Below are 27,072 nucleotides of genomic sequence, written 5' to 3' on the forward strand. Positions count from 1 at the left end.
CGGAGCACAATGGCTGCCAGCCACGTCCCTCAGGAATTATGGAATAGTCATCTAAGCAATAAGAATGAATTAGGATAGGCAATTATTCAATTAACCGATATTTAACATCCCTAGTTGGGACACCACTGCGGAGCTCTGTCTCAGGCTAACAATAGATGAGATGACAACTGTGCCATGAGACAGTCATATGCAGGCACAACCGAGACAGACACTGTTGCTGAAATTCTCCAATCAATGATGCAGGGATATACATACACCTGAGATAGAGCATTCACAGGGAAATCGCCCAACAAAGAATATCATCTTTCTATGTAAAAAATGTACAGTGCATAATTTTCAATTTAAATAAATTACTTTCCTACTAGCAAAGAATATTTCTGTAACGGACAATGTCAGTCTCTAACCAAAGGACAATTTTGCTTAAATTATACTTGAACAAGCAGAAATGATTAGTGAAATGCAAGAACTTCTGGCCACAAATTCAGGTGGTGATCTAGCAACCTCACTCATAATTGTTATTTAATTCACAGTCTAAGTTGAGAGTGGAGAGGTACTTTGTTCAAGTTAGGAATGTAATAGAATAGTTGATTAACCAAATAACCAATAAGCAAAAACTTATAGATTAATGCTATAAACTACACACATTTCTCCCCCTTCCAGCCCACCAGTAATTTTTTTAGCAGGCTTGCCAGCAGCCCAGTTCAGTCCTGGCATGCAATAGGTTCAGGACCTACCCTTGGTGCAGCTCTGCATTTAAAGTGCTAGGCAGACAGGCAGGCAGCACAGCTCAGTCCCGGCTTGCGCCAGGTCCAGGAGCTCAGACCTCCCCTGGACAGGGGCTGATGCCCCTGTATCAGAGGCAGCAGTGCAGGGCAAAAGGAAGATGGTCCACAAAGGGAGCTGGTTTTTACCCTTGCGGACCAGCTCTCGCCTGGCCCCCCATGATACAGTGGCAGCAGTGTTGAGTGGCAGGGGGCTTCTCAGGAGTGGAGCCAGTGCACACTGGCTGTTGGCTCTGCCTCCGGGTACTAGAGAATAGTTGAGTAACCCACAAAAATTCATGAGGTGAATCGACTATTCAATTAACTGATATTTAACATCCCTAGTTGGAGTCAGATATTATTAAAGAAGAATCACACCAAAGTTTGGCTGGAGTGAAGAACTTAACCTATGATCAGAGCTCACCAAGCAGCGGCGAGCCTCGCTCGCCAGTCACGAGCTACCGCGCGCTGCACATGCACAGACCGTGCTGCGTGGCCACGCCAGGCTAAAATCTACTCGTTACAGGTTAATTGTCGGGCCCTGCCTATGATAAGAAGACAGAAAGAAAAACTTAAAGATACACATAGAAAAGGTGACTGGCCTCAATGTAAAATATTTCAGAAACAAAACAACAATGAATAGGCCCGCTAAAAGTGCAAACATCAGTACAATAGAATAATGAACTTGTCAGCTCTTTAGAAATAAGAAAACCTCTCTCTTCTCTGAATGGGTAATGTCAATCTTTAACTTAAGGGGATGTGTGCACTATTCCATCAACAATAGAAAGGCAGGAAATTTCTCAAAATCAAAAGTTTTAAAACATCTTTGAGAAAAGATGTTTTACAAAAATGTGTGTCTATAGTGTATTTATAATGCTTCAGGTACATATCACTTACACATTATGATTCGCAGGTAAAAAATTTTTGTAGGCTCTCAGAATAAATGAACAAATTGTCACGAACCCCAAGATGCTATGTTTTATTTATATAACATTATGTGGCCTTTTTATGTCTTGAATATGAAGAAACCCATTTTAGAGAGGCTGAAGCTTTGAACTACCGCTGAGAGCACTATGTATTATAGTTGAGAGATCTGATGCAAGAGAAAGACTCCTACTCAGGAGCACCACCTTATCCACCTTATTTGAAGCCCAGCAAAACCAGAGAAAGCTTGAGCCTCAAATCTAAATTGTACAGTTTCATTGTCTACTTATTTCTCTCCAAAACTGATTTAAGCAAAAAAGAAGTGGTATGCAATATACTGACTGTCCACGTGAGGCTATTTATTTACACTGAAAACTTTATGTGGCTATTTTGCAAACTAGGGATCTTAAGAGAGTAGTCGATTAACTGATGAGCAAAAGCTCATAGGTTAATGCTACCGGTTACACGCATTTCCCTCTCCTTCCCGCCAGTAAATTTTTTAGCAGGCTAGCCAGCAGCCCCACTCATTTCTGGTTTACGACAGCTTCAGGACCTACTCTTGCTGTAGCTCTGCATTTAAAGTGTATTAGAAAATAGGCTGCAGGAAGCCCAGTTCAGTTCTACCTCGCAACAGGTCCAGGAGCTCAGACCACCCTAGATAGGGGCTGCAGCAAAGGGCAACAGGCAGTGGGTCCACAAAGGGGGCTGGTTTTCAAAAAGTTGGCTCCCCTCATGAACCAGCTCCCACCTAGCAGCAGCATGGAGTGGCAGGAAGCTCCTTGGGAATGAGGCTGGAGTGCATTGGTTGCCAGTCCTGCTCCTAGGAACTATAGCATAGTCATTTAACTAATAAGAATTCATGAGGTTACTCGACTATTCAATTAATTGATATTTAACATCCCTATTGCAAACACCATATATCATATTTTGTAATCTTTTTTCTTTTAAAAAGAATATAGTTTAATATATAACTATTTTTCTTAAACTTGTATAATACATTTAAAATATGTACAACATAGCCTTGGTAACATAACTATGAGAACAGTAAAACTTTCATTTATTAACCTGCAGTGCTTAAATTTTTTAAATTGTTTAAAGTTTTTCCATTTATTCGTTTCAATTCCTCTCTACCCCGCAAAACTGGACTCATGGTAACTAAGACACTTGAATTTACAAGCAGACAAATAAGAAATTCTATATAAATACAAGATGCTTTAATGTAATATTAAAGCTAAAAAGGTCAAATTCAAGTCAAACAACAAAATATAAGGCTCTCAATATAGTACTAACATTGTTCTCAGCTTCTGAGGATAGGGCAAGAAGCAACGGGCTTAAACTGCAGCAAGGGAGGTTTAGGTTGGACATTAGGAAAAGCTTCCTAATTGTCAGGGTGATGAATCACTGGAATAAGTTGTCTACGGAGGTTGTTGAATCTCCATCTCTGGAGATATTTAAGAGAAGGTTAGATAGACATCTATCGGGGATGGTCTAAAGACAGTGCTGGGTCCTGCCATGAGGGCAGGGGACTGGATTTGATGACCTCTCGAGGTCCCTTCCAGTTCTAGTGTTCTATGATTGTCACATACATTTTTTAATTAGTATTTATTCCTAGGTCTATTGTTAAATATTTAATTTACCGTGTTTCTGTTTATAATGTTAAAGAAAGGTCAAACATGGCTAGGTTAATGTTACTGTAATTCTACATTCTCTGCCAGTAAATACAAGTTTATTTGAATATGCATAAAAAACTCAGAAAATCATGTTCATTTTTTTGTTGTTGAATTAGTAGGGACACTGTTAGTCCTTATCTTACCAATGAAGAAAATCATGTATGTCATTGAGAAACTCAGAATTACTTCAGTTAACCCATCATTGAAGATATGAGACAGCCAATATATAATCAGTCTTGAACTCAAAAATCCAAATATGGTACTTGCAAAAAATTTTAATATTAATTTAATAATAACCTCTTTGACTGTAAAAGAAGAAAATAAGACTTAATTACAAATTAGCATTTCACTTTTAAAATTAACGTGCAGTTAAAATTCTTGTTGCAAAGAGTTACTTGTCCCTTTGCCTTCTGGGAAAAACACCAAATCCAAACATTTAATAACTAGGAAATGCTCAGCTAATCTCTGTCCACATAGCTTCCAAAAGAACATTAGTTTGGCAAGAAAAAGCTCAAAGACTTACAAAAACAAGGGTGGGCAAAGTACTATTCCTCCTTACTGCCCCACCTTCTTTGCACTCTTCCTGCTCTGTTGGCTCTCCTCCGCCCGCTAGTGTGTGGATTGGGGTAGGTTTGGTTTCATTTTCCCAACCCACTGCTGGAGGCACTTCTCACCTTGCCCTCTCCCTGCAAGCTCTCTCCATAGTCCCCATCCCTCTTGATGGCAGGTGGAGTGGTGGTGGTGGTGGTGGGCGGGGTGGGGGGGAGGGTGTTGCCTAGTGCAATGAGCCCTGCAGAGATAGCTGCCCGCTCCCCTCCCTTTCTTGTCCTCTCCCCACATACTTCCTGTTTCCTGTGCCCTTCAAGTGGAGTTGGATGAGAGGTGAGAATAAAGGGCAGGAGCGAAGAGGCTGTAGGGAAAGAATGGGGAGAGGAGAAGGATGGCGAAGAAAAGGGGATGAGAAATCAGGGTGGGGGAGGGAGCAGGAATCCAGTATACAGTGTCCCCTCAGCAGCAGCTGGGGTTAAGAAGGCCCATCTAACCCTAATCCTGACAAGTCCTGCTTCCTTACCCCTGGACTCCCCCACCAAGCCCCCTACCCTACTGAACCCCAGCAAACTGAATCAGGATCCCCTATCCTATGAAGTCCCACTTCCCCAGAACACCAGGACCCCATACCAAGCCCCACCTTCCCCTGTCTCCTCCCCTGAGCTCAAAGTCCCATTTCCCTTACACCCTGAACCCTCCAACGAGCCCTTGTGCATCCAGTTCTCCCATGGAGCCACCCACACCCAGACTGCCCCACATCTAGATCCCCCTACACTAACCCCTCCCACACTTGGATCATGCTGGGCTGAGCCTGCCCAGTCACACCTGGCACAGAAGAGCAGGACCAGCCTTTACTCTGTATCAGGGTCAGGTGGAGCCTCACTGCCTAGTTCCTGTGCAAGAGGAAGCCGGAGTTTCAGGTTGATCTCCCCACCTCTATGCAGCCAGTGGCCCATGCTCCCTTCTGCTAGAAATGTGAAGATCGGGGCTCTATCAGGCCTCCCCCATCATCACTTTTCAAAGGACTTGTCAAAGACGCAGTTAGGCCAGCCAGATAGCCTTATGCTGTGTGTGTGCGCTGCAGGAAGGGCTGGATCATTTGTGGCAGCAGGTACCTTGTGCTAGCATGAGAAGTGGGATTAGGCAGAACAATAAATGGCCAGGAGGAATGGATCCCCTCCACCTAAGCTGGAGGAACCTTTTAGAGCTTTCCCACAGGTAAGCAGTGGCTTGAGCCAGGGTAATTTGGTTTTGTTTCTTTATTTAACTTGTTCAAATTCTGTGGTGGGCAGGACAGGGGAAGCAGTTGGTGGGGGAGGGCAGTGATCTTGAGTGATGTGAGTCTGGGGAGAGAGAGATGTGGAGAGAAGAAGGAGGGGCAGAAGGAAGAGGGAGGTGGTGACAAGGAAGAGACACATTATTGCTAAGAGAGGTCTCAATCCTTTTCAGTCTATGCCTGGGGGGCACAAGCCAGCTGGACAGTGGATTCCATTTCTCAGAAGGGAGAGTTTGCACCCTGAGGATGTGCCTAGGAAACCCAAGATTGGAGCAGAGGCTGGACTCCATGCAGACTTTGGAGGCTTAAAACATCCAGAGGCTTGGACCTCCTCACCACAGACTGGAGAGTGGCCAGCAGAGGGCACCCAATTGGATTTTTGAAACTCCCAACGAGCTTAAAGTTGGACATGTAAATGTGTCTTCCAAATATATCCCTCTCAAAAGCTACTGACAAAATTTGATTCTTGCAACACACATGCTCAATCCAATGACCACACCCTCTGGCTCCTCAACTGATATAATTCATACATTGTTGATTCTAAAACGTCACACATTTGAAATTTCTAAAGCAACATGAAATATGTAAAACAAAGGATTTCTTTTAACCCAAACAGTTTTATTAAACTATGTAATATAAAAACGAATATCATTCAGTATTATGTATCTTTATTTTTGAATGTTTTAAATATATTTATCTTGCCTCAAAAAGTGTCAATTTAATTTGTATTTACCAGAGAAAACAGAATTATGTAGCGTAATTAGGATCACACAGGTTTCAGAGTACTTTAGGATCAAAAAAGAAGAAATATTATGGAAAATATTGCCTTACCATATTCAGTATGATGACCAAATACAAGATCCTTGTAAAGTTCAAAAACAATTACCGTGGTAGCATCATTGAACAAACTTTCTCCTTTAATCAGATTAATGACAATTTTTGAAAGACCTTAAAAAAAGAAAAAAGAACTATTATAGGAAATAATTAAAACTAAGGCATTAGCTACATGGAAACTGCATGAATTCAACTTAAGGTGTGATTTTAAACTATTTTAAGTATGCTGCACAAACGACTGTATGGAAACAATATTATCAACTTAAACCAAATTTATTTTATTTTAGTTTAAATTGATTGGGAACAAGTTTAAATTAAGCCAGAAAAAGGCACTCTTAAAATGAAATGAGAGCATCTACAAAGGGATTTGCAATAGTTTAACTAAAACAGTTTAAAGCCAAGTTAAATTGATGCAACTTCTGCACGTAGACAACACTTAAGTTACTTATTTATCCTGGAGGGTTCTGAGGGTGTGAACAACAAGGAACAGCCTCAACTGCCCTCCAGTTCCTTCTCATAATTTGGGAATTCCTAATCTCAAACTCCATGGAAGTGGGGCACGGAGCACAAAGTGTCAATATGCAGAGGCTCATCTTGAGGAACTCTATTTGGTTACAGATAAATACAGAATTATTACTGTTGGATAGTAAAAATGGTTCTTAGAAATGTTCTGCATATGTTTATCACCGATGGTGTCCATGTGCCCCAGCACAGATCAGAATGTTTTCATTAGTAGCATCCAGAGCAGGTCATGCATTTGACTAGTCTTATAAGAAGAGAAGAATAAATAATACAGGATGACTCACAAAAGACTGCAAGTTAGAAACAACAAGAAGACTTATGGCCAGAAAGAACAGGAGGAGGAAGGCCAAACAACTGCACAAACACCAGGAAGAGTACATAAACAGATAGGCTTGTTCCCAGACCTGATCTGGGGAGAAGAAGGGCATGCGGTCTATTGGGAGCTAATATGTGGAATGCAGACATGAGGCTGAAGAGTCTCCTTATGGGAACAGAAAAGAAGAATACTGATGGTCCCTTACATGGGAACAAATGATACTACTAGATTTAAGTGAAATACATCAAAGACGACCACACCACGCTAGGGAAGATGTGTAAAGATAAGGATGCTTAGGGATTGTCAGTGGGATCCTACTTATCCCTAGAAAAGGACAGTGAAAAGAAGAACAAGATAATGATGATCAATAGCTAACTCAGACAAAGGATGCAATAAAAAGGGCTTTGGGATGTTCAACCCCTGGAAAGCATTCTGTTCTCGTGGGACAATCTACAAATGAATAGGGAAGAAAATAGATTTCTGGAATGGAAGTTGCCTCAAATGGATTGTAAGATTTAAAACTAGGAATTCAGGAGAGAGAGTTGTGGTACACAATGTCCACACCTGATTCTAACACTGAGAGGAAAATAAAGTAAGAGAGGACACAGTATGGGAGAAAGGAACAACTGAGAAGTCGACTTTGCACAACAATGACAAAAGATAGCGTAAGTGGCACTGACACCAACAGTCAGATAAGCAACACTGGCAGTGAAATCATTGAATCAAATTGGGTGAGGAATCAAACTAAAGCCAAGCAGAAACAACTAAAATGGCTGTAAACAAATACAAAGATCATGGGTAACAAGAAATGAGAAGAGGCACCAGATACTGTGTAAACAACACATAGTCTTGTGACACCTGCGGGTACGTCTACACAGCAGGACTACAGCAGAATTAAACTATGCAACTTCACCTACATCAATTACATAGTTTAAGTCAAAATAGCTTAATTCAGCTTTTGGTGCTGTCTCCATAGCAGGAAGTCAAAGGAAGAACATTCTTCCTTTGACTTCCCTTACTCCTTGTGAAATGAGGGTTATCATGAGTCAGAGTAAGAAGTCCTCCAGTTGCACATTACTCCAAAATAAAAGCTTGTAGTGTAGACATACATTATGTTATTTCGGAATAATGTCAGTTATTCTGAAAAAACACTGCTATGTTAGTGCCCTTAGACACTAATAAAAATATATATAGTATCATAAGCTTGTGTGGGCAAAGGGTTTTTTGCCCACGAAAGGGAAGGTTACCCACCCTGTGCAGTAACAGGAGTTCTTTGAGATGGTTGTCCTCATGGGTGCTCCACCTTTAGATGCACCAGCGCCGCTGCGCCCACCAGTCGGAGATTCTTGGTAGCAGTGCCCTACTCCCGACCTGGCCTCAGGCGTGAGAAGCCTGGGGAGTGTGATGCGCACGCATGGCCAGCTGGCTCCTCAGTTCGTCTCTGATCAGGACCCAAACAGAATCCAAAGCAGAGGGGAAGAGGGTGGGTGATGGAGCACCCACGGGGACAACCATCTCTGAGATCTCCAGTTATTGCACAGGGTGAGTAACTTTCCCTTCTTTTTCGAGGAGTGTCTCTATGGGTGCTTAATCTTTAGGGGACTATAGAGCAGCATCAGTGCTTGAAGGTGGGACCTTCAGAAGGCTTGTTTCAGATACTGAAAGTACTGAGCAGTTGAATCAAGTGTGAGAGTCTGCATACAATTGGATTGTATAGTGATGAGTGAAAGTGTGAGAGGAAGCCCATGTGGCTGCTCTGCAGAACTCATCCATAGGGATACCGCGGAGGAAGTCTGTGGAAGCTGCCATTCCCCTCATGGAATGGGTACGTATGGCCGAACGAGTCTGTTTGTTGAATATGGCATGAGCCAGTCTTCTATAGTCTGCGATCCACAGTCTCAGTTTAGAGATCGGTAGTCCCTCAGATCTCTCTGCGGAGGAGACGAACAAGCGAGTCATTTTGCGGAATGAGCGTGTTCGTTGCAAGTAAAAGGTCATCGCCCTGAGGACATCAAGGGTATAGAGAATCTTTTCCATGTCATCACTATGAGGTTTGGGGAAGAAGACAAGTAAATTACCTGGTTCATTACAATGGAACACAGTAAGTATTTTGAGAAAGAATTAAGAATGGGTCCAGAGGACCACCCTGTCCTTGTGGAAGACTGTATAAGGTGGGTCGGAGAAGCGCATGCAATTCTCCCACCCTTCATGCGGAGGTAATAGCCACCAGGAAGGCCACCTTCATGGATAGGCCACCTTCATGGATAGGCGTAAAAGGGAGCACGTAGCTAGTGGTTCAAATGGTTTGCCTGTTTACTGCACTTAGCACGAGGTTAAAATCCCATGCAGAGACTGGTTCTTTAGTTGGTGGGAATATATTATGCAAACCTTGCAGAAATCTCGATTGATGGATGAGTGAAAACTGAATGTTCCTGTACAGGCAGGTGGAATATGGATATGGCTGCGAAGGAGAATGTGATAGAACTGAGGGATAGACCGGAGTTGCGAAGGTGTAGTAAGCAGGTAATTATGAGTGGGGGTGCAGTGTAGAGTCGAGCACCAGCTAGTGAAATGCTGCCATTTTTCAGTATAAGTTTTCTTCGTTACAGGTCTGAAAATGTTTGTGAGGATAGTTTGAACTTCCGGAGGACACTGGATCTCTGTCGTACTTAGCCAGCAAGGAGCCATGAGTGCAGGTGAAGATATTCGATGGCAAGGTGACAAATATTCCCATTCTGTTGCGTGAGCAGTGACCGAAGGGGAGGGAACCAATGTGGGGGACTCCTGGCCATGTGTAGAAGGGCCAGATACCAAGTCTGTCTTGGCCACCGTGGCGCTAGCAGTATCACTTTGGCTCTCTCCTGTTTTATTTTGAGTATCATTCTCAGGATGAGAAGAATTGGTGGAAAGGTATATGCTAGTGGAGTGTACCCCTTCTGATACTGAATGTGAGCCCGGAGAGCCCAGGCCCAATCCTGCTCTGGAGCAATAGCAAGGGCACCGTGAATTTCTGTGTGTGGCAACCCTCAACTGTGGAACAGATGGTTGATGGTCGATCTGTTGATCTTCACTCATGATTGAGGTAGAAGTTTCTGCTGAGATAGTCCGCTAACATATTGTCTTTGCCTGGGATAGATGTGGCTATGAGGTGAATGTGCCGAAGGATGCACCATTCCCATAACTGTACTGCCTCTCGACAGAGCTGGCAAGAATGGACACCACCCTGCTTGTTGATGTAGTGCATTGCTGTCGTGTTGTCCGTCAGTATGCAGACTGTATTGTTGCATATTATCTGGCAGAAGTGCATGCACACATACCGGACTTCTGTGAGCTCGAGCAATTTGATATTTACTTGTTGCTTGTTCGGTGTCCACTTGGCTTGGATTACCTGGTCCTGCAAATGAGCCCCCCAACCTGTTAATAAGACATCTGTGGTAATAGTAAGTATTGGAGGTTTGGCTTGAAAGGGGACCCCTCTGCATACATTGTCTATTTGTGTCTACCAGGTAAGAGAAATTTTTCTGCTGCTTGGCATGTTGAGAGATTTGTTCAATAGGTGTACATGTGGCCTGTACACTGTCCTGACCCAAGTCTGCATTGGTCCCATATGCAGGCGTGCACAAGGCACTATGAAGTTGGCGGCTGCCATGTGACCGAGGCAGCACAGGCACTGCCTGGCGGTTATACAGGGGCTGAACTGTGACAGATGCACCAAGTCTTGAATTGCTGTGAATCTGTGCTGTGGAAGAGAGGCTATCGATATTTTGCAGTCCAGGTGTGCCCCTATGAAGTCTAGTGTCTGTGTTGGGACCAAGACGCACTTTGCCAGGTTTATGCATAGCCCGAGTCTGTCAAATAATGTCCTGGTAAATGTCACTGCCTGCTGCATATGGTAAAGGGGACTGTCCCTTTATGAGGCAACCATTGAAAAAGGGAAAAATTGTGATTCCTCTTGTTCTGAGGTGAGCAGCAATCACTGCTAGCACAATTGAGAATACCCTTGGGACGGTCGATAGGCTGAAAGGTAGAACTCTGTATTGGAAATATTGGTTCGTCACTGTGAATCTGTCTGTGTGAGGGGTGTATTGTAATGTGGAAGTAAGCATCCTGAAGGTCGAGGAGGGACAGCCAATCTCCTTTCTCGAGGGCAGGTATGACTGTGGTGAGGGTCACCATTTTGAAGCATTGATAACAGAGACAGTCTCCTGAGATCTAGTATAGGTTTCCAACCCTGATTTCTTGGTTGTGAGGAAGTAGTGAGAATAAAAACCTCTTCCTCTGTGCTCAAGGGGCACCTTATCTATGGCTCCCAATTGCAGGAGACAGTTTCGTGAGAAAGGACCCTGAAGAGGGACGGCGATGGGGGTTGTGGGTGGGGGGTGGAGGCAAAGGGGATTACTTAACCTGTGATGATGATCTCCAGAACCCATTTGCTGGTCATAATGGATCGCCAAGCATGACAGAATGCTACTAGTCTGGAGCCAAATGTGGTATAAGGCTTGGATTGCCGCCCTGAATGTCTGGGAGTTGTCCAACCCTCGACCAAGATTTCAAAATGACTGAAGTGCTGGAGCTTGTTAGGTGAGGTGTTGCTCCGAAGATTGTCTACGTCTGGGTTGTCTCGAATACCATCTATTGTTGTATTGTCTACTATGGTTGAAGGGCTTCAGTCTGTATCTATATGTAAATCGTCTATTCTGCTTTCTTCAATTGGCAGGAGGTTGGATGCCAAGTGTGCGCAGAATGACTTGGAAATCTTTCAGGGAGTGAAGAGTCATATTCATGGTGTCTGGAAAGAGTCAGGACATCTCAAACAGGAGGTCCTCGACTGTGCTCTGGACTTCCTTAGGAAAACCTGACAGTTGGAGCCAGGACATGCGCCTCATCACCACTGCAGATGCCGGAGAACTAGAAGCTGTATCTGCAGAATCAAGGGCAGACTGAAGTGCAATTCTAGAGATCAAAGAAGAGAGAGTTACTCACCCTGTGCAGTACCGTCTGTTCTTCGAGATGTGTCCCCCCGTGGGTGCTCCACTCGAGGTGCTGGGTCCGTCCCGGCGCCGCAAAACGGAGAAACTTCCACAGCAGTAGCCCTGCCGGCCCGCGCATGCGCTCCTGTTGCCTCGCGCCGTTACAGCTGAGCGTGGGCCGGCTCGTCAGTTTCCTCCCAACCGGAAGCATCTGAAAGAGATAAACAGAAGCTCCGAAGCAGGGAGGAGGGTGGGTCATGGAGCACCCACGGGGACACACATCTTGAAGAACAGACGTTACTGCACAGGGTGAGTAACTCTCTCTTCTTCGTCGAGTAGTGTCCCCGAGGGTGCTCCACTCGAGGTGAGTACAGAGCAGTGGTCAAGCACTATCGGCGTGCTTCGGACTTATGGTCTCTGTGCTGTGGCCAAGACTGCTTGCGCCACCGTTGAATCATTCCTCAATATGTTCGCAAGAGCATAGTGCTTGGCAAAGGTGAGCGAGGATGACGAGGTTGCTGCACGGCATATGTCCTGTAATGGTACCCCTCGAAGGTACGCAGTAGATGCGGCCATGCCTCTGGTGGAATGAGCGCGAGGTCGTCCTGGTAAGGGTTTGTGTCGTAGGGCATAACAACGCGAGATACAGGAGGTGATCAGATTGGAAATACGTTGTGCGGAGAGCTGTTGACCCTTGGAGCGCTCCGCCGTAGCTATAAAAAGGTGCCGAGACTTTCTGAAAGCGCGTGTTCTATGCAGGTAGAAGGCCAGTGCTCGTCTAACATCGAGGGTATGTAGACGTGAATCTTCTGGCGAGGAATGAGGTTTCGGATAGAATGTTGGCAGAATTATGGGCTCGTTTACATGGAAGGGAAAATTTATCTTTGGAAGGAAGGGAGGGTGAACGCGAAGCAGAACCCCTTGCTCAGAAAATAAAGTGTATGGTGGATCGGCTGAAAGGGCTGCCAACTCACTAACCCGACGTGCTAACGTGATTGCCAGAAGGAATGACACTTTCATTGTGAGCATGCGCAGGTCGCAAGTTGCTAATGGTTCAAAGAGGGGACGAGTTAATGCGTCCAGGACCAAAGATAAGTCCCACGGTTCCGGAGGGGTTGTGAAGGCCGGATATAGGTTATCAAGTCCCTTTAGGAACCTCTTAACTAACGCGTGAGCAAATAGCGAATGTCCATCGATGTGCAGGCGGAAGGCCGAGATTGCTGCAAAGTGCACTTTCAACGAAGCATTTGCTAAGCCCTCCGTCTTCAGATGGAAGATGTAGTCCAAAGTATGCTGCACCGGTAAAGAAAGAGGGTCAAAGTCCCTTCCCAGACACCACGCTTGGAACCAGTGCCATTTGTAGGTGTAGGCCTTGCAAGTGCTATGGCGTCTGCTATTCATAAGCACATGTTTCACTTGCTGAGAGCAAGTCATTTCCGGTGGCTGAAACCAGTTAGGAGCCATGCCGTAAGATGCATGCGATCGATGCTCGGATGTAGCATCGACCCGTGCTGCTGAGACAGTAAGTTGGGCATCGGTGGAAGTCGTTGTGGCTGAGCGACCGACATTCTGGACAATTGTGTCAGCCAAGTCTGCCGAGGCCAAAAGGGTGCTATGAAAATCACTGTTGCACCCTCTGTCGCTATCTTCTCCAGTGCCCTCGGAATGAGAGGAAGAGGCGGAAACGCATAGAGGAGTTGGTGAGATCCCCAATTGAGCAGAAGAGTGTCCCCCAGGGAATTCTTGCCGGTACCTGCCCGTGAGCAGTAATGATGACACTTCTTGTTGTGACGAGTGGCAAAGAGGTCTATACTCGGGAACCCCCAGAGATGGAAGAGACCGTGGGCCACCTCGTTGTGTAACTCCCACTCGTGCTGAGGAAGGAAGTGTCTGCTCAGGGCATCGGCGATGGTATTGTCTTTGCCTGGGAGGTACGATGCGGTAAGGCTTATATTGTGGTGGATCGCCCAGTTCCACAGTCGTATCGCCTCCGCGCACAGGGATCGTGAACGGGCCCCGCCTTGTCTGTTGATATAGTACACCGTGAATATATTGTTGGTGAGGATGTGGACTGCATGACCTCGGATCCTCTGAAGGAAGTGCCTGCATGCATTGGATACAGCTCGGAGCTCGAGGAGATTCATGTGTAGGAGCGACTCCTGTGCCGACCAGATTCCCTGAACTCGATGTTGCTGCAGATGTGCGCCCCAACTGATCAGAGAAGCATCTGTTGTGATCTGCACTATGGGTCTTTGTGCGTGGAAAGGGACCCCTGATAACAAATTTTGCGGGTTGTCCCACCATATTAGTGAAGTCCTGACCTGTCTGGGAATGGACACGGTCTTGCTCACAGCGTGTACCCCCGGTGTGTAGACTTTGAACAGCCAATGCTGGAGGCTGCGTAGGTGAAGTCTCGCATGTGCCACCACATATGTGGTGGCAGCCATATGTGAGAGCAGTTTCAGGTAAGTCAGTATGCTGGATCTGGGAGCAATTGAGACCGTACGTACCAAGTCCCGAATCATCTGGAATCTTGTTGCAGGCAAGTATACTCTCGCACTCAGTGCATCGAGTCTCGCGCCGATAAACTCCAAGTCTTGACTTGGTGCCAAGGACGATTTGCCGACATTGATTATGAGGCCCAGAGCCTCGAATACGGCTGTGGTGGTGGTCACTGCCCACGTAGCCTCCTCGCGAGTCGGGGCCTTTAATAAGTAATCGTCGAGTACGGGAAAATCGCGATATTGAAGCGTCGGAGGTAGGCAGCTACCACTGCTAGGGTTTTGGAAAACACCCGTGGTGCTGCTGACAGACCGAAGGGTAACACTCGGTATTGGTAGTGTTCCGCGCCCACTATGAAACGAAGGAATCACCTGTGGGCCGGGTGAATGGTTATGTGGAAATAGGCGTCCTGTAAGTCGAGGGACGCAAACCAATCCCCTTTGTGGAGAGCCGGGATGATAGAAGCTAAAGTGACCATTTTGAATTTTTGTTTTCTCGGGTAGCGGTTGAGTCGACACAGGTCCAGGATAGGCCTCCAACCCCCTGACTTCTTCTGGTTGAGGAAGTACGTGGAATAGAAACCTCTCCCCCGAAATTGAATGGGTACCCTCTCCACGGCTCCTATAGTAAGTAGTCGGGACACCTCTTGCTGTAGCAGAGACTCGTGAGAGGGGTCCCTGAAAAGGGACGGGGAGGGTGGGAAATGGGAGGGAATGGAGTTGAAAGGGATGGCATATCCTGAAACAACTATGTCGTTGACCCATCGATCGGTGGAGATCAGAGACCAGCGATGTTGATAAGGCCTCAGCCGATGATGGAATAAGGCTACCTGATTGTGTGACGCTCCCGACAAAGGAGTTGCACGCAGTCCCTCGACTGACCCATCAAACCTGTTGCCGGACCTGCTGTTGACCGGAAGTCTTGCCAGGTTGCTGTCTTTGCTTTTGCTGGCGTTGTCTTGGTCTCTGTTGTTCATATGACTTAGGACGGAATGTTGCGTAAGAGAAGGATCTCTGTTTGTTGTAGGGCGTATACCTCTTACGTTTATACGGAGGCGTGTACATGCCAAGCGTTCTAAGAGTTGTACGGGAGTCCTTGCCCGAGTGGAACACCTGATCAGTGGACTGGGCGAAGAGAGACTGACGATCGAAAGGTAAGTCTTCCACTTTGCTTAATAACTCCCTCGGGGCAGCTGCTTGGTGCAGCCACGACCCGCGACACATAACTATCGCAGTGGCCGTGGCTCTAGCTACTGCATCAGCCGTGTCTAGGGCGATCTGAAGCGCTGGTCTGGCTGTTGTGTAGCCCTCTTGTATTACTGCCCTCAAGATCTGGCGTTTTGAGTCTGGTAGGTGCTCTAGAAGAGGGACTAACAGAGTAGTTATCGAAGTCGTGATTGGCAAGTGGGGCGGCGTAATTGCACATCCGGAGAACTGAAGTGGCAGAAGAATACACTTTTCTACCCAAAATGTCCAGGCGTTTAGCCTCTTTATCACTTGCCGTATTTTTATTTTGGGCTGTCTTTGATCTTTGCTGGGCGGCGTCCATAACCAGGGAATTTGGCTGGGGATGGGTAAACAAAAAGTCCATCCCTTTTTGATTTATAAAGTATTTCTTGTCCGCTCTCTTGTTAGTCGGTAAAGAAGTGGCGGGGGTCTGCCATATATCATTTGCGATTTCCAGGATAGCCTCATCGAAGGGTAGAGCCAGCTTTGATTTTTGTGAGGACTGCAAGTTCTTCAGCAAGGGATGTTGCTTTTGCTGTACATCTGTAACCTGGATACCCTGAGATTGTGCCACTCTGGCAAAGAGCTCCTGAAACTGTTTGTGATCTTCTGTGGGGGGTTGTTCACCAGGAAAGACAGCATCGTCCGGAGATGACTGGTTGGCCGGAGAGTCAGGGGTCTGTGGTTCCCTATTTGGAGTGTAGTTGTTTTCATACGTGTCCTGACTAGGAACTGGCATCGTGCCTTCCACAGGCACTGATGGACTCGCCGGCGAAGGTGCACGAGGTGGAGACGCTGGGTGTGTGGTTTGCGGAGATCGTGATCTTGGATATCGCGTGTTATGAGGACACCAAGGGTCATCATAATGACGGTCACATCTCCGACTGAGAGTCAGGGACCGTCTAGGAGTGTAGGCTCTAGACTCCTCGCATCGACGTGAATATCTCGAATGTCTCGAAGACCTCGGTGATATAGATCTGTCAGAAAAACGAGATGGTGAACGAGAATAATAGGAGTAGCGTCGCTGGTCATGGTAGCGATAGTGATGGTACGACGGTGATCGCTGTGGCGATCTATGATATCGATCTCTAGTGGAGACATAACGAGAAGCACGATGATTCCCAGAGCAGATTGAAGCTGGTGATCATGGTCCCGGAGAGAACCGTGCCCTTTCAGGCGTGAGTGAAGGGGTCCGCACGCGTCTTGACTTGAAGGGCACCTCATTCAGCATCGAACAATCTGCAGGAGAAGACGGTGCCGTCTGAAGTGGTGTAGTCCCGGTCACATGGCTGCCCTGGGGTTGAATCAGCGGTGCCGCGGGAGTTAACAGCTGTGCCGATGCCGGAAGAGGCTGCGGTGCAGAGTGCTGCACGGTGCTGCTGGGCGCTTGCGGTGCCTGAGTCGGTGCTGTTGCTTGCGGCACCGCAGGGAGCAAGGTCTCATCAGCTGGCTCCGTGGGCACGGGTGCCGGCGGAATTGTCATTGACTGCGCATGCGCAGTATCAGCCGGTGCCGGAGCCGCCATTGCTGTTTGTGGCCTGACCGTTGGAGCCTTTGTCGGTGCCGAGTCTGCCCGCGGTCCCTTACAGGGAGCCCACATCGGGCCTTTTGATCCGACCGAAGTCGGAGCTGAGGCACTGCGGCTCTTGCTCGGCTTCTCTGACAGGTGCCTCGGCAAAGAGCCAGAGGTACCTGGTCTGTCCCGTACGGTCCTGGGCTGTGGCTCGGCATTGCGGAGGTCCTTCTGAGGTGAACGGGACAAGTGAACTCCCGAGGTAGTGGGAGTAGACGTGGTCGCATCAGACTGGAGGGCTTTATTGATTAAAATCACCCTCAGCCTCATTTCTCTATCGCGCCAAGCGCGGGCTGTCAGTTTCATACAGTGAGGAAACTTCATAGGAATGTGCCCGTCCCCTAGGCATTTAACGCAGCGCAAATGCCCATCTGAGTCCGGCATGGCCTCCTGGCACTGGGAACATTTCTTGAAACTAGGCATTTTGTCTATTCTTTCCTTTTCTCTCTCTTTTTCTGGTTTTTTTTTTTTTTGAAAGGCTACTGCAAAAAAATAAACTAGGACAGAAACAAGGAACTTGAGACTAATTAACTAACTAAGTAAAAACTACTAAGAACTATCCTAACTATAAACTGCCAAGTGGCAAACAAATTTCTAAATGAAATTCCCTTTTCTCCTCAGGCCGGAGAGGGAGCGCGTCCTAGGTCCGTCTGCAGCCACGGACGGTTGAAGGAAACTGACGAGCCGGCCCGCGCTCAGCTGTAACGGCGCGAGGCAACAGGAGCGCATGCGCGGGCCGGCAGGGCTACTGCTGTGGAAGTTTCTCCGTTTTGCGGCGCCGGGACGGACCCAGCACCTCGAGTGGAGCACCCTCGGGGACACTACTCGACGAAGAACTATCCTTCATCAAAGCTTTGCATTGCTCTCTTCTGTTGTCTGGTATAATTTCAATAGAAGTCGACAGTTGGTCAAAGATGTGGTGCGTGTATTTGGAAAGAAGCACCACTTAGTTGGCGATGCGGAGCTGAAGACAGGCAGAGGAGTATGATCCCTGGCCAATGGCATCGAGCCTCTTCCATTCCTTGTCATATAGAGTTGATTGCATAGTCTGCTGCTTACCCCTCTGGTTTGCCGCCTCTACCACTAGAGAGTTTGGCAAGGGGTGAGTGAATAGAAATTCCGCACCCTTTGGAGCGACGTCAAGCCTTTGATGTAGGTGGGATTGTCCCCGGGGTCTTTCAGAGGACCTTAGCTGGATCTATCAATGCCTCATTCATGGGTATTGAAGGCCTCGTTTGCACCGAGGCATGAAGAATATTAGTTATCTTGTGCTTTGTGTCAGGAGGAGTGGAAAGGGATATTTCCAGTTTGTTGGTTACCCTATTAAAACAGGTCTTGAAAGGCCTTAAAATTGTCCCCCGAACTCATGAGTGATGGGAGCATTATTGTGTCTGCTGAGGAGGATGGAGAATAGTGTGTAGGAAGGGGGTGGTGGGAAGGTTGCTCCACTTCTGCAGCATCCACATCATCTTCACCTTCGGAAAATTCAGATCTGTCTAGCGAGAGTAGACGAGTGGTATTGGCGCCCTGGTTGGGGAGGGGGCTGCTGTCTGAACGGAGCCCATGGGTCCCAATTTGGAGGCATGAGTGGCAGTACCTAATGCTGTTGCCACTGTCGGGGCTGCATCAGTTTAGGTGAGGATGTCTTGGACACTTGAGCTTGAGGTAAGTCTTCCTCCTCCAAGTCACTAAACTGTGCTTACATAGCTGCAGAAGTATCTGAAAAAGAAAATTTTGAGCTGGTCTGGGTGCCATTGGTGCCAAAAAGTAGGGTTCCTGGCATTGAAGCTACTGACAACTCTGCTGCTGTAGTGAACTGTGGTAAGAAAGAAGGCAGAGCCGTCGGTAGCACAGAGCTGTAAGGGGCTGGTGCTGGTAACGTGTAAGGCACCGGAAGCATGCTTAGCCAGTGCCAGCTGCTCAGTGGGCGGTGTACGTGCAGCTGATGGTGCTGGCATGGAATGTGGTGTTGCCAGCATCCGCTTTTTTGCAACTGGCCTTAGCTCTTAGCCGTTGCTGGAGTGGCGGCTTGATCAATTGTCCTCGCTGTCCAGCTCTCTGAGGAGGGGCAAGCCCTCTGCTTGTGCTCCCAGCTTTTATGGTAGCCGACACAAGAGTTTTTAACTGCTCCCCTTGGTGGTGTATCAGCTTTTGTGCTTATCAGTCTCCTCATCGGGGATGAAGACCCCGAGGAAGTGTGAGACCTCCTCATTGAGGGAGACTTTCCCTTGGTGTTTGGGCTTGTAGCTAGAATAGCCCTTTCACCAGAGTCTGCCCTTGATGGACTATGCCCGAGAATCGAATTTGGGGAAGAATCTGAGGGAGGTTTCAATGATTTCTCCATTTGTAAAATGTGGAGTTGAAGCTGTCTGGCTCTCCTTGTGTTCTTAGTCAATTTCCTGCAATGCTGACAGCACTGTGTATCGTGATCTTGGCCCAGGCAGCAGACACAACAGATACAGGACAGACCACAGTCTGCTACACATATGGATAGACCACAGTCTAAACAGCCATTTTAACCCAGGCAAGTCAGGCATGTCCCGAGTAATACACTAAAAAAAGGGCAGCCACTAGCGAATAACACTGCCTGACAGAAAGCTCAGGTTGGGTTTTTTTCTTCATAATGTCAATAATAAGAAAAATTGTTGAAAGGGAGTAATCAAAATAGGCTAAATAAAGAAAGATGAGCGTGTGATGGCAACTGCTGAGCTGTGACCAAAGCTGGCGGTGGTCAGAGAAGAACTGAGGAACCAGCTGGCCATACACGCACATCACACGCTCCAGGCATCTCGCGCCTGAGCCAGCCAGGGGGATACTGCTACCAAGAATCTCAGACAGGTGGGTGCAGCGGTGCTGGTGCACCTAAAGGTGGAGCGCCCACAGGGATACTCCTCGAAGAAGCAGCTCATAATCCTATGTATATTTCTGTTAGTGTCTAAGGTGCCACAGGACTACTCGTTTTTAAAATTACAGACTAAAACCCATCCCTCTGAAACTTCAGATACTATAGGGATAGCAGAAACATGGTAAAACAGAAGTCATAACTGGATTACAGGTATTGAAGAGTATGCAGTGCTCAAAACAGAACAGGGAGTTACTCACCTAATACAGTAACAACTTTTCTTCAAGGTGTGTGTCCCCATGGATGTTCCACACAAGGTGTAGGGACGTCCCAGAATCATGGAGTGGAGCTTTTTCCAGCAGTGTCTGCGAGTTCAGTGCTCAGCTTGGCGCCTTGTGCGAGCAGCTCAAGCCCTCCTCCCTTCAGTTTCTCTTCTCCATTCAAGTATTTAGGATTCTGAATAGAGGGGAGGAAGGGAATGTCGTGGCGCACCCAAGGAATACACCTCGAAGAACAGTCATTACTGTACGAGGTAAGTAAATCCCTTTTCTTCTTCCGGTGATGTCCCCGTGGATGCTCCATGCAAGGTGACTAACAAGCAGTGTCCAACAGGATGGTGGGAACCGGAGTCACTGCTTAGAGGCAATAGATAGCGCCGTAGTTAACCAGTGCTCAATTGGCCACCAATTGTGGCATAATGTCATAATGCTTAGTGAAATCATGGTCTGAGGACCAGGTGACTGTCCTGTAGATGTCTAAGTAGTACATTGGTAAGGAAGGTCATAGAGGTTGCAGCTGCACAGGCAGAGTGCACCTTTGGTGGAGTTGGCAAAGGCTTTTAGCAGAGGGCATGGTAATGTAGTAGGCAGATTCATACCCATTTGGAAATACGTCGCATTGAGACAGATATGCCCTTTGAGTGAGGTGCGATGGATATGAATAAGCACAAAAATGTACGGAATGATCATATTCTGTTTATATAGAAGGCCAGTGCTGCTTGTAGGTCTACTGTGTGGAGCGTAGCATCCCTGAGGAATGTGTGAGGCTTCGGAAAGAATGCTGGCAGCACTATAGGTTCGTTGATGTGGAACGACGTGAACACTGTTCTGACAGTACAGGAGATCAGGGATAACATGGAGAGAGCCTTGAGGAGGGCTGCATCAGGGAAGCCCCTCTAGAGAGGAGGGTGAAAGCGGTCCTCTACCGTCTGTCCCTGCATCATGCTAAGATTGACCGAAAGCCTCAATGGGGGGCTGCATCAAGCTGGGGAGTGATAGGCTCGTGTCCAAAGCCAGTCCTTTATGAGAGGGCTGTTTAACTATTTTCGGCACGGGTCTCGGTACTACATCTCTTAGTAATGCTGGTACCAGCATGTAAGCGCCAGGAAGAGCTCTCCAGTGCCAATGATGATCTTTTTGACACCAAAGTTGAGCGCGAGTTGGAGGTCGCAGTGTCGATTCGAGCATTTGCTTCCCCAGTGCCAGGGGTGCTCATCTTGTCCCCTTCAGGCACTCGGAAGAATGGAGTTGGGGGCAGGGACTTAGATGGGGATGATCCCTTTTTAGCCTGTTCGTGGGCTGATGGTGAGGCAGCTCTCTTTCTTGCAGGCTGTGATTCTGGTAGAAAGGCTTGGGAGCCTTCAGGCTGCATCATGGCAAATAAAATCATGTGGAGCCGGAGCTCCCGGTCTTTTCTTGCTCTTGCTGTGAGAGAGCAGCAGAGCTCGCATTTTTAGCGTACAGGCAACAGATACAGTCCACATGTTTTATCTGAAACCGGCATTGGCTCCTGGCATGACTGATATTTTTTAAAACCAGATGATCCCGGCATTGCGCCATCTGTCAGGGTCTTAGCGAGCATTCTACTGAGGTTGTTCCTGTGACTCTTACTGCTGTTAAGGCTATGTGTTATTAAAAATTCTTGTTTTTCTGCTTTTCTTCTCTTTTTTTTTTAAATGGAGGGAGCGGCTGGGCTAGCAATGGCATACTGGTGGGCGCCTGCCAAAGTGGGGACTCCGTGAGAGGCTGACAGAAAAAAAAACCTCTTAAAAAAAGCCCAGGATGGAGTAAAGTGTCAAAATGTGGCGGCAAAGCACAACCGGAGGGTTTTTCGCTCTCCCTCACAAGAAGCTGAGGAGAAGAGGAAGTTACTAACCTTGGTGCAGTAACGACAGTTCTTCAAGATGTGTTCCCCTGTGGGTGTTCCACTGTAGGTGTCGGGCCCATCCTGGCACTGCAGATCGGAGACTTTCCATAGCCATAGTCAGCCAGACCGCAGCATCTCACAATATTCATGCCCTTTGCTTCATGCACGGAGTCCGGCTCCCGCCAGTTCCTCTCACCTGGTCGAGTATCTGAAATGAGAAATTTACTGAACAAGATTCCGGAGCAGGGAGGGTAGTGGAGCACCCACGGTGACACACCTCTTGAAGAACCGTCGTTACTGCACCAAGGTGAGTAACTTCCTCTTCTTCAAGTGGTGTCCCCGTGGGCGCTCCACTGTAGGTGACTGTGTAGCAGTACTCAGAAATATCTACATGGTGGGCTCCAGAATCAAGGTTTGCTTGAAGTTAAAAGTACTGCCAAAGCCAACGAGGAATCTGCAGCCAAACACTGCACAATTCCATACTGCTTTATGAAAATGGCATTGGATGACCATATAGCTGCCCGACAAATGCTCATAAAGAGGCCATGGATGTGGCCACAGCTCTTGTAGAATGAGCCTTTGGTTGGGGCAGAAGTGGTCTATTGAAGGTGGAGTAGCAAATAGTGATGCATGAAACTATGAGCTTAGTGATATGCTGGGAAGACAAAGTCTTGCCCTTGGATCGATACATGAGAGAGACTATCAAACGGTCTGTTTTGTGCCAATCTCAGTCCTATCAATGTAAAAGGCGAGCACCCGGCGCACGTCAAGACTGTAGAGGATCACCTTCCATGATAAGATGTGTTGTTTAGGGTGAATGGAAGGGAGTATGATCGGCCCGTTAATATGGAATTCAGAGCAGACTTTGGGGATAAAGGCTAGATGAGGTCATAATACCACACCATCCTTGTTGAAGATGGTGTACGGAGGTACTGACATCAGGGTCACAAACTCACTGACTCTGCAAGCAGATGTAATAGCAAGCAGGAAGACTATCTTCAACTTCGACATCTGAAGCAACATAGTGGCCAAGGCTTGAAGGGATGTCAAATAAGAGTGTCTAGCTCTAGGTCCAGGTTCCAGGGCAGAGGTGGGGGTCTGTGAGGCAGGTTAAGGTTTGTCAACCCTTTTAGGAAACTCTTCATAGTATGGTGAGCAAACACCAAAGTGCCGTCTATTGAATGGTGAAAGGTGGTAATTGCGGAGACATATACTTTCAAGGAAAGAATGGCCAGACCCGTTTGCTTCAGGTAAAGAATGTGGGATCTGGTGCAGAGGATCTGGTGCAGAGGTGATGCATGTGGATCGATCCAGTTAGCAGAACACCAAGAAGCAAACCTCTGCCATTTGGAGAGGTAAGTAGCTCAAGTTGGTGTCCCTCCTGCTGTACATCAGGACATCTTTGACTTGCTCCGAGCAGAGATCCTCGGATGTGCAGATCCATCTAGGAGCCAGGTGGTTAGGTGTAGGGCCTGGAGGTGCAAGTGCAAGAGGAAACCACAGTCCTGAGTCAGCAAGCCTGGTAGGCTGGGAAGTGCGTATGGCAGCAACAGACATTTGGTGGAGGAAGGGGAACCACGGTTGGCGTGCCCAGGTGGGGGTTATGAGGATCAGCTTGGCTCCGTCTGTGTAAGCATGACAGGGGGAAATACATGCAGGAGAGAACCCTTTTCTCCCCCCAACTTAGCAGAAAGACATCCCCTAGAGATCCCCAACTGATGCCTGCCCTGGAGCAATAATATTGGCATTTTGCATTCCTGTAGGTGGCGAAGAGGTCCCATCACTTAAGGGGAAACCCCAATGAAGAAAGATACATTGAAGTATGTCGGAGTGGATTTCCCACTCATAATCAGGTGCAAAATGTCTGCTCAGAGAGTCTGCAACAGCATTGTTGGTGCCAGGTAAGTAGGATGCTATTAAAGTTATCTTGTTGCAAATTCATCAATTCCAGAGGCAGACTGCCTCTGCACAGAGGGATCAAGACCGTGATATGCCTTGGTGATTTATGTAATACATTGTGGCAATATCGTCGGTGAGTATTCTGATAGTTGCACCATGGACGTAGTCCTGGAAATGTCTGCAGGCATTGAAGACTGCCCTGAGCTCGAGAAATTTTATGTGGAAGGCTGTCTCTCCTGATGACCACTGACCCTCCACAGACATGCTGTTCATATGGGCACCTTAACTGATGAGGGAGGCATCTGCGGTAATCTGGGCCGGAGGCTGAGGCCAGTGGAATGGAATACCTGCCAATAGGTTGCGTGGATCTGTCCACCATTTGAGGGATGTGCGAACATTGGGGGGAGGGGCCACTGTTCTGAGGACGTAGTGTCTTGCAGGGGTATACACTGACACCAGCCAGTGCTGAAGGCAGCAGAAGTGCAGTCTTGCGTGACGGACTACGTAAGTTGCAGTCATATTCCCCATAAACTGTAGGTGAGTATTGAGACAGTAGGGCTGGTGATCAGCACAGAAAGTAGATCTTGGATGGACTCGAACCTCTGGATGGGTAAGTAGGCTCCTGCTGCAGTAGAGTTGAGTTGAGCGCCTATGAAGTCCAATGTTTGAGAGGGTTCGATCGTGGACTTCTGTTCGTTGACAACTAGGCTGAGAGAATTGAAAGTCTGTCTGGCAATTGTTATCATACGTTGTGTCTCCGCCAAGGAGCAGCCTTTTATAAGGCAATCATTGAGGTAGGGGAAAATTATAATGCCCCTTCAACACAAATGAGCTGCCACTACTGCAAGGGTTTTGAGAATACCCTGGGAGCAGATGAAAGGCCGAAGGGAAGCACCCAATACTGGAAATGTTCCCCGCCTTCTGTAAAATGAAGAAATTGTCTGTGTGCTGGATGGCTGGTGATGTAGAAGTAGGCATCCTGAAGGTCGAGGGTCGCAAACCAATCTCCGTTGTCTAAGACTGGTATTATGGACTTAAGGGTTACTTGCATGTGCGGCTCGCAGACACTACTGGAAAAAGCTCCACTCCATTGCTCCTGGACATCCCTACACCTTGCAAGGAGTACCCATGAGGACATCACCCAAAGAAGAAATAAAAGATAAAAATTGTGAAATAGCATTGTATATTAATGATGTGGTAAACTGTAAATTAATTAGAAGAAGGGTAGTAGGAGGCAGGAATTGAAATTGATTAACATAACTATCCCTAATTTCTGGAAGCATGCATTTATCTGCAGTGACTGCCATCCAAGCCTCTACAAAATAAAACAAGAAGAAACAGTTGAGTCAAAGGGTATCAATCCTTGGGAATTTGTCCAAGATCCTTGACCATTAAATGTAATGTCAATCTATGCATCTGACAAAGTGGTTTTTACCCATGAAAGATTATGCTCAAATAAATCTATTAATCTTTAAGATGCCACAGAACTCCTTGTTGTTTTATCAAATTTGGCTGTATGTCCGACTTGATGGAGTAGTTAAGACAGACAGTACTAAAGTTGAATTCCTCTGATACCCAGGTCTCTTTCTAGATTGTTTGAAAGCCCTGTGGTGTTCCGAATACGAAAAAAGGATATTGAGTTTCCTATATTTGAAGAATGAAAATAAAGGATGAAACTGTTTCTTACCAAAAGAAGGACTGTATAAAGCCAGTGATAAGAGCATGGATCTCAATATTTTTTTAAATGAATGCAGAGATCCATCAGTCCTTGCACTGAATAGAGTCTGACCAAATGGAAAATCAATAGCTGCAAGCACTTCTGTTGCTAAAATCTGAGAGAGATAGTCACACTAAGTATCATGATACCCGCATCCATTGAACAAGCACTGGAAACAGCTGCAACTAAAGCAACATGAAGAGATGTTTTAGAAATAAGCCATCCTTCACAAATAGTTTTAAACTCATCTCCACTCTTTAAGGGTAACTTGTCCTTCAACTATGGTAGTCTAGCCTATCACTGCAGATAATCATATTTAGAAAGCAAATTATCAAGTCATGCTATCTTGATCTTTACAGATGTGGAGAAGTACATTTTCTTTCCAACAAAACCCAATCTCTTGGCTTTTCTCTCCTTAGGGGTAGATTTCCCAGACGCTTTTGATCATTATCTTTATATCAATATCTTTACATCAACATGTAATGTATTTTCTTAAACAACCTTACTCTCTACCTTATTTCTTTTACCAATAAACCTTTGGATTTTAGATTCTAAAGGACTGGCCCAGCGTGATCTTGTGGGTAAGTTCCAAAGTGTAAATTGACACGGAACTGTGGCTGGTCTTTTGGGACCGGGAAAACCCATTCAGGGTAGGTGAGATTGGGTTCTATAACCCTTCACCTGTGTGTTAGGCCCAGGGCTGATTATAGCACAGGGAGAGCTGGAGTGTCTGAGGGGTTTTTGCTTGTGAGGCTTTCTGCTGGCCGGATTGGCAGCTGAAGTGTTCAGTGTGTCTGGTTTGTGGCCTATTTGGGAAAGGCCTTCAGTCAGGAGCTGTAAGGAGCCCTAGTGTTGAGCAATTCACCCTGATCGGATGCCCTCAGCAGTGCCCAGACCTGGCCTAGTCCGTCACAACTGGTATACAAGTTTAATCAGGTAATTTTCCATTGAAGGTGCAGGGGTGTAGAAACAAAGGGTTTCGGCCCAAAAGGAACTCTATTTCAGTTGGAAAGCTATTTCTCTCTCTCTTTGGCTGGCATGTCACACCCAGAAGGATAACCAGGACCCAGGTCAGAATGAAAGATCTTCTTTGACTTGATGGCTTGACTGAAATAAGAACAGTTTTAGGGTAGGTTTGCAATAAGCTTTTGTGTATTAGAACTATGAGTTTTAATTCTGTAACTTACTTTAGTCTGCCTGTTTTCACTTGCAACCACTTAAATCCTACTGTTTATACTTAATAAAATTACTTTTATTTGCTATCAAGTCCAGTGTAAGTAATTGTTACATGGGGGAAACTGTGTGCATATCTTCATTTAATTGTGAAAGAGTGCTTACCTGAATGA

At 46.7% G+C, this 27,072-nt stretch overlaps 1 protein-coding gene and 1 long non-coding RNA gene across 2 annotated transcripts in view; one reads left to right on the forward strand and one right to left on the reverse strand.

Annotated features, from left to right (window-relative positions):
* The window catches only part of LOC112547202 (solute carrier family 9 member C1), a 384,240-nt gene that overhangs the window by 302,217 nt on the left and 54,951 nt on the right, over positions 1-27,072 (reverse strand). Inside the window, exons 5-6 of the mRNA XM_025188925.3 lie at positions 6,012-6,128; positions 3,499-3,660 (exon numbers count right to left, since the gene is read on the reverse strand). Of these exons, the coding sequence (XP_025044710.1) occupies positions 3,499-3,660; positions 6,012-6,128 (279 nt within the window). The remainder of the gene's footprint in view (positions 1-3,498; positions 3,661-6,011; positions 6,129-27,072) is intronic.
* LOC142829258 (uncharacterized) lies at positions 14,844-18,819 on the forward strand. The gene is made up of 3 exons (XR_012903695.2): positions 14,844-14,950; positions 15,351-15,477; positions 17,745-18,819. It is a non-coding gene; the product is annotated as an uncharacterized LOC142829258 (long non-coding RNA).

The sequence above is a fragment of the Pelodiscus sinensis genome, chromosome 5, assembly GCF_052426305.1.
Source record: "Pelodiscus sinensis isolate ZL-2025 chromosome 5, ASM5242630v1, whole genome shotgun sequence".
Lineage (NCBI taxonomy): Eukaryota > Metazoa > Chordata > Testudines > Trionychidae > Pelodiscus > Pelodiscus sinensis.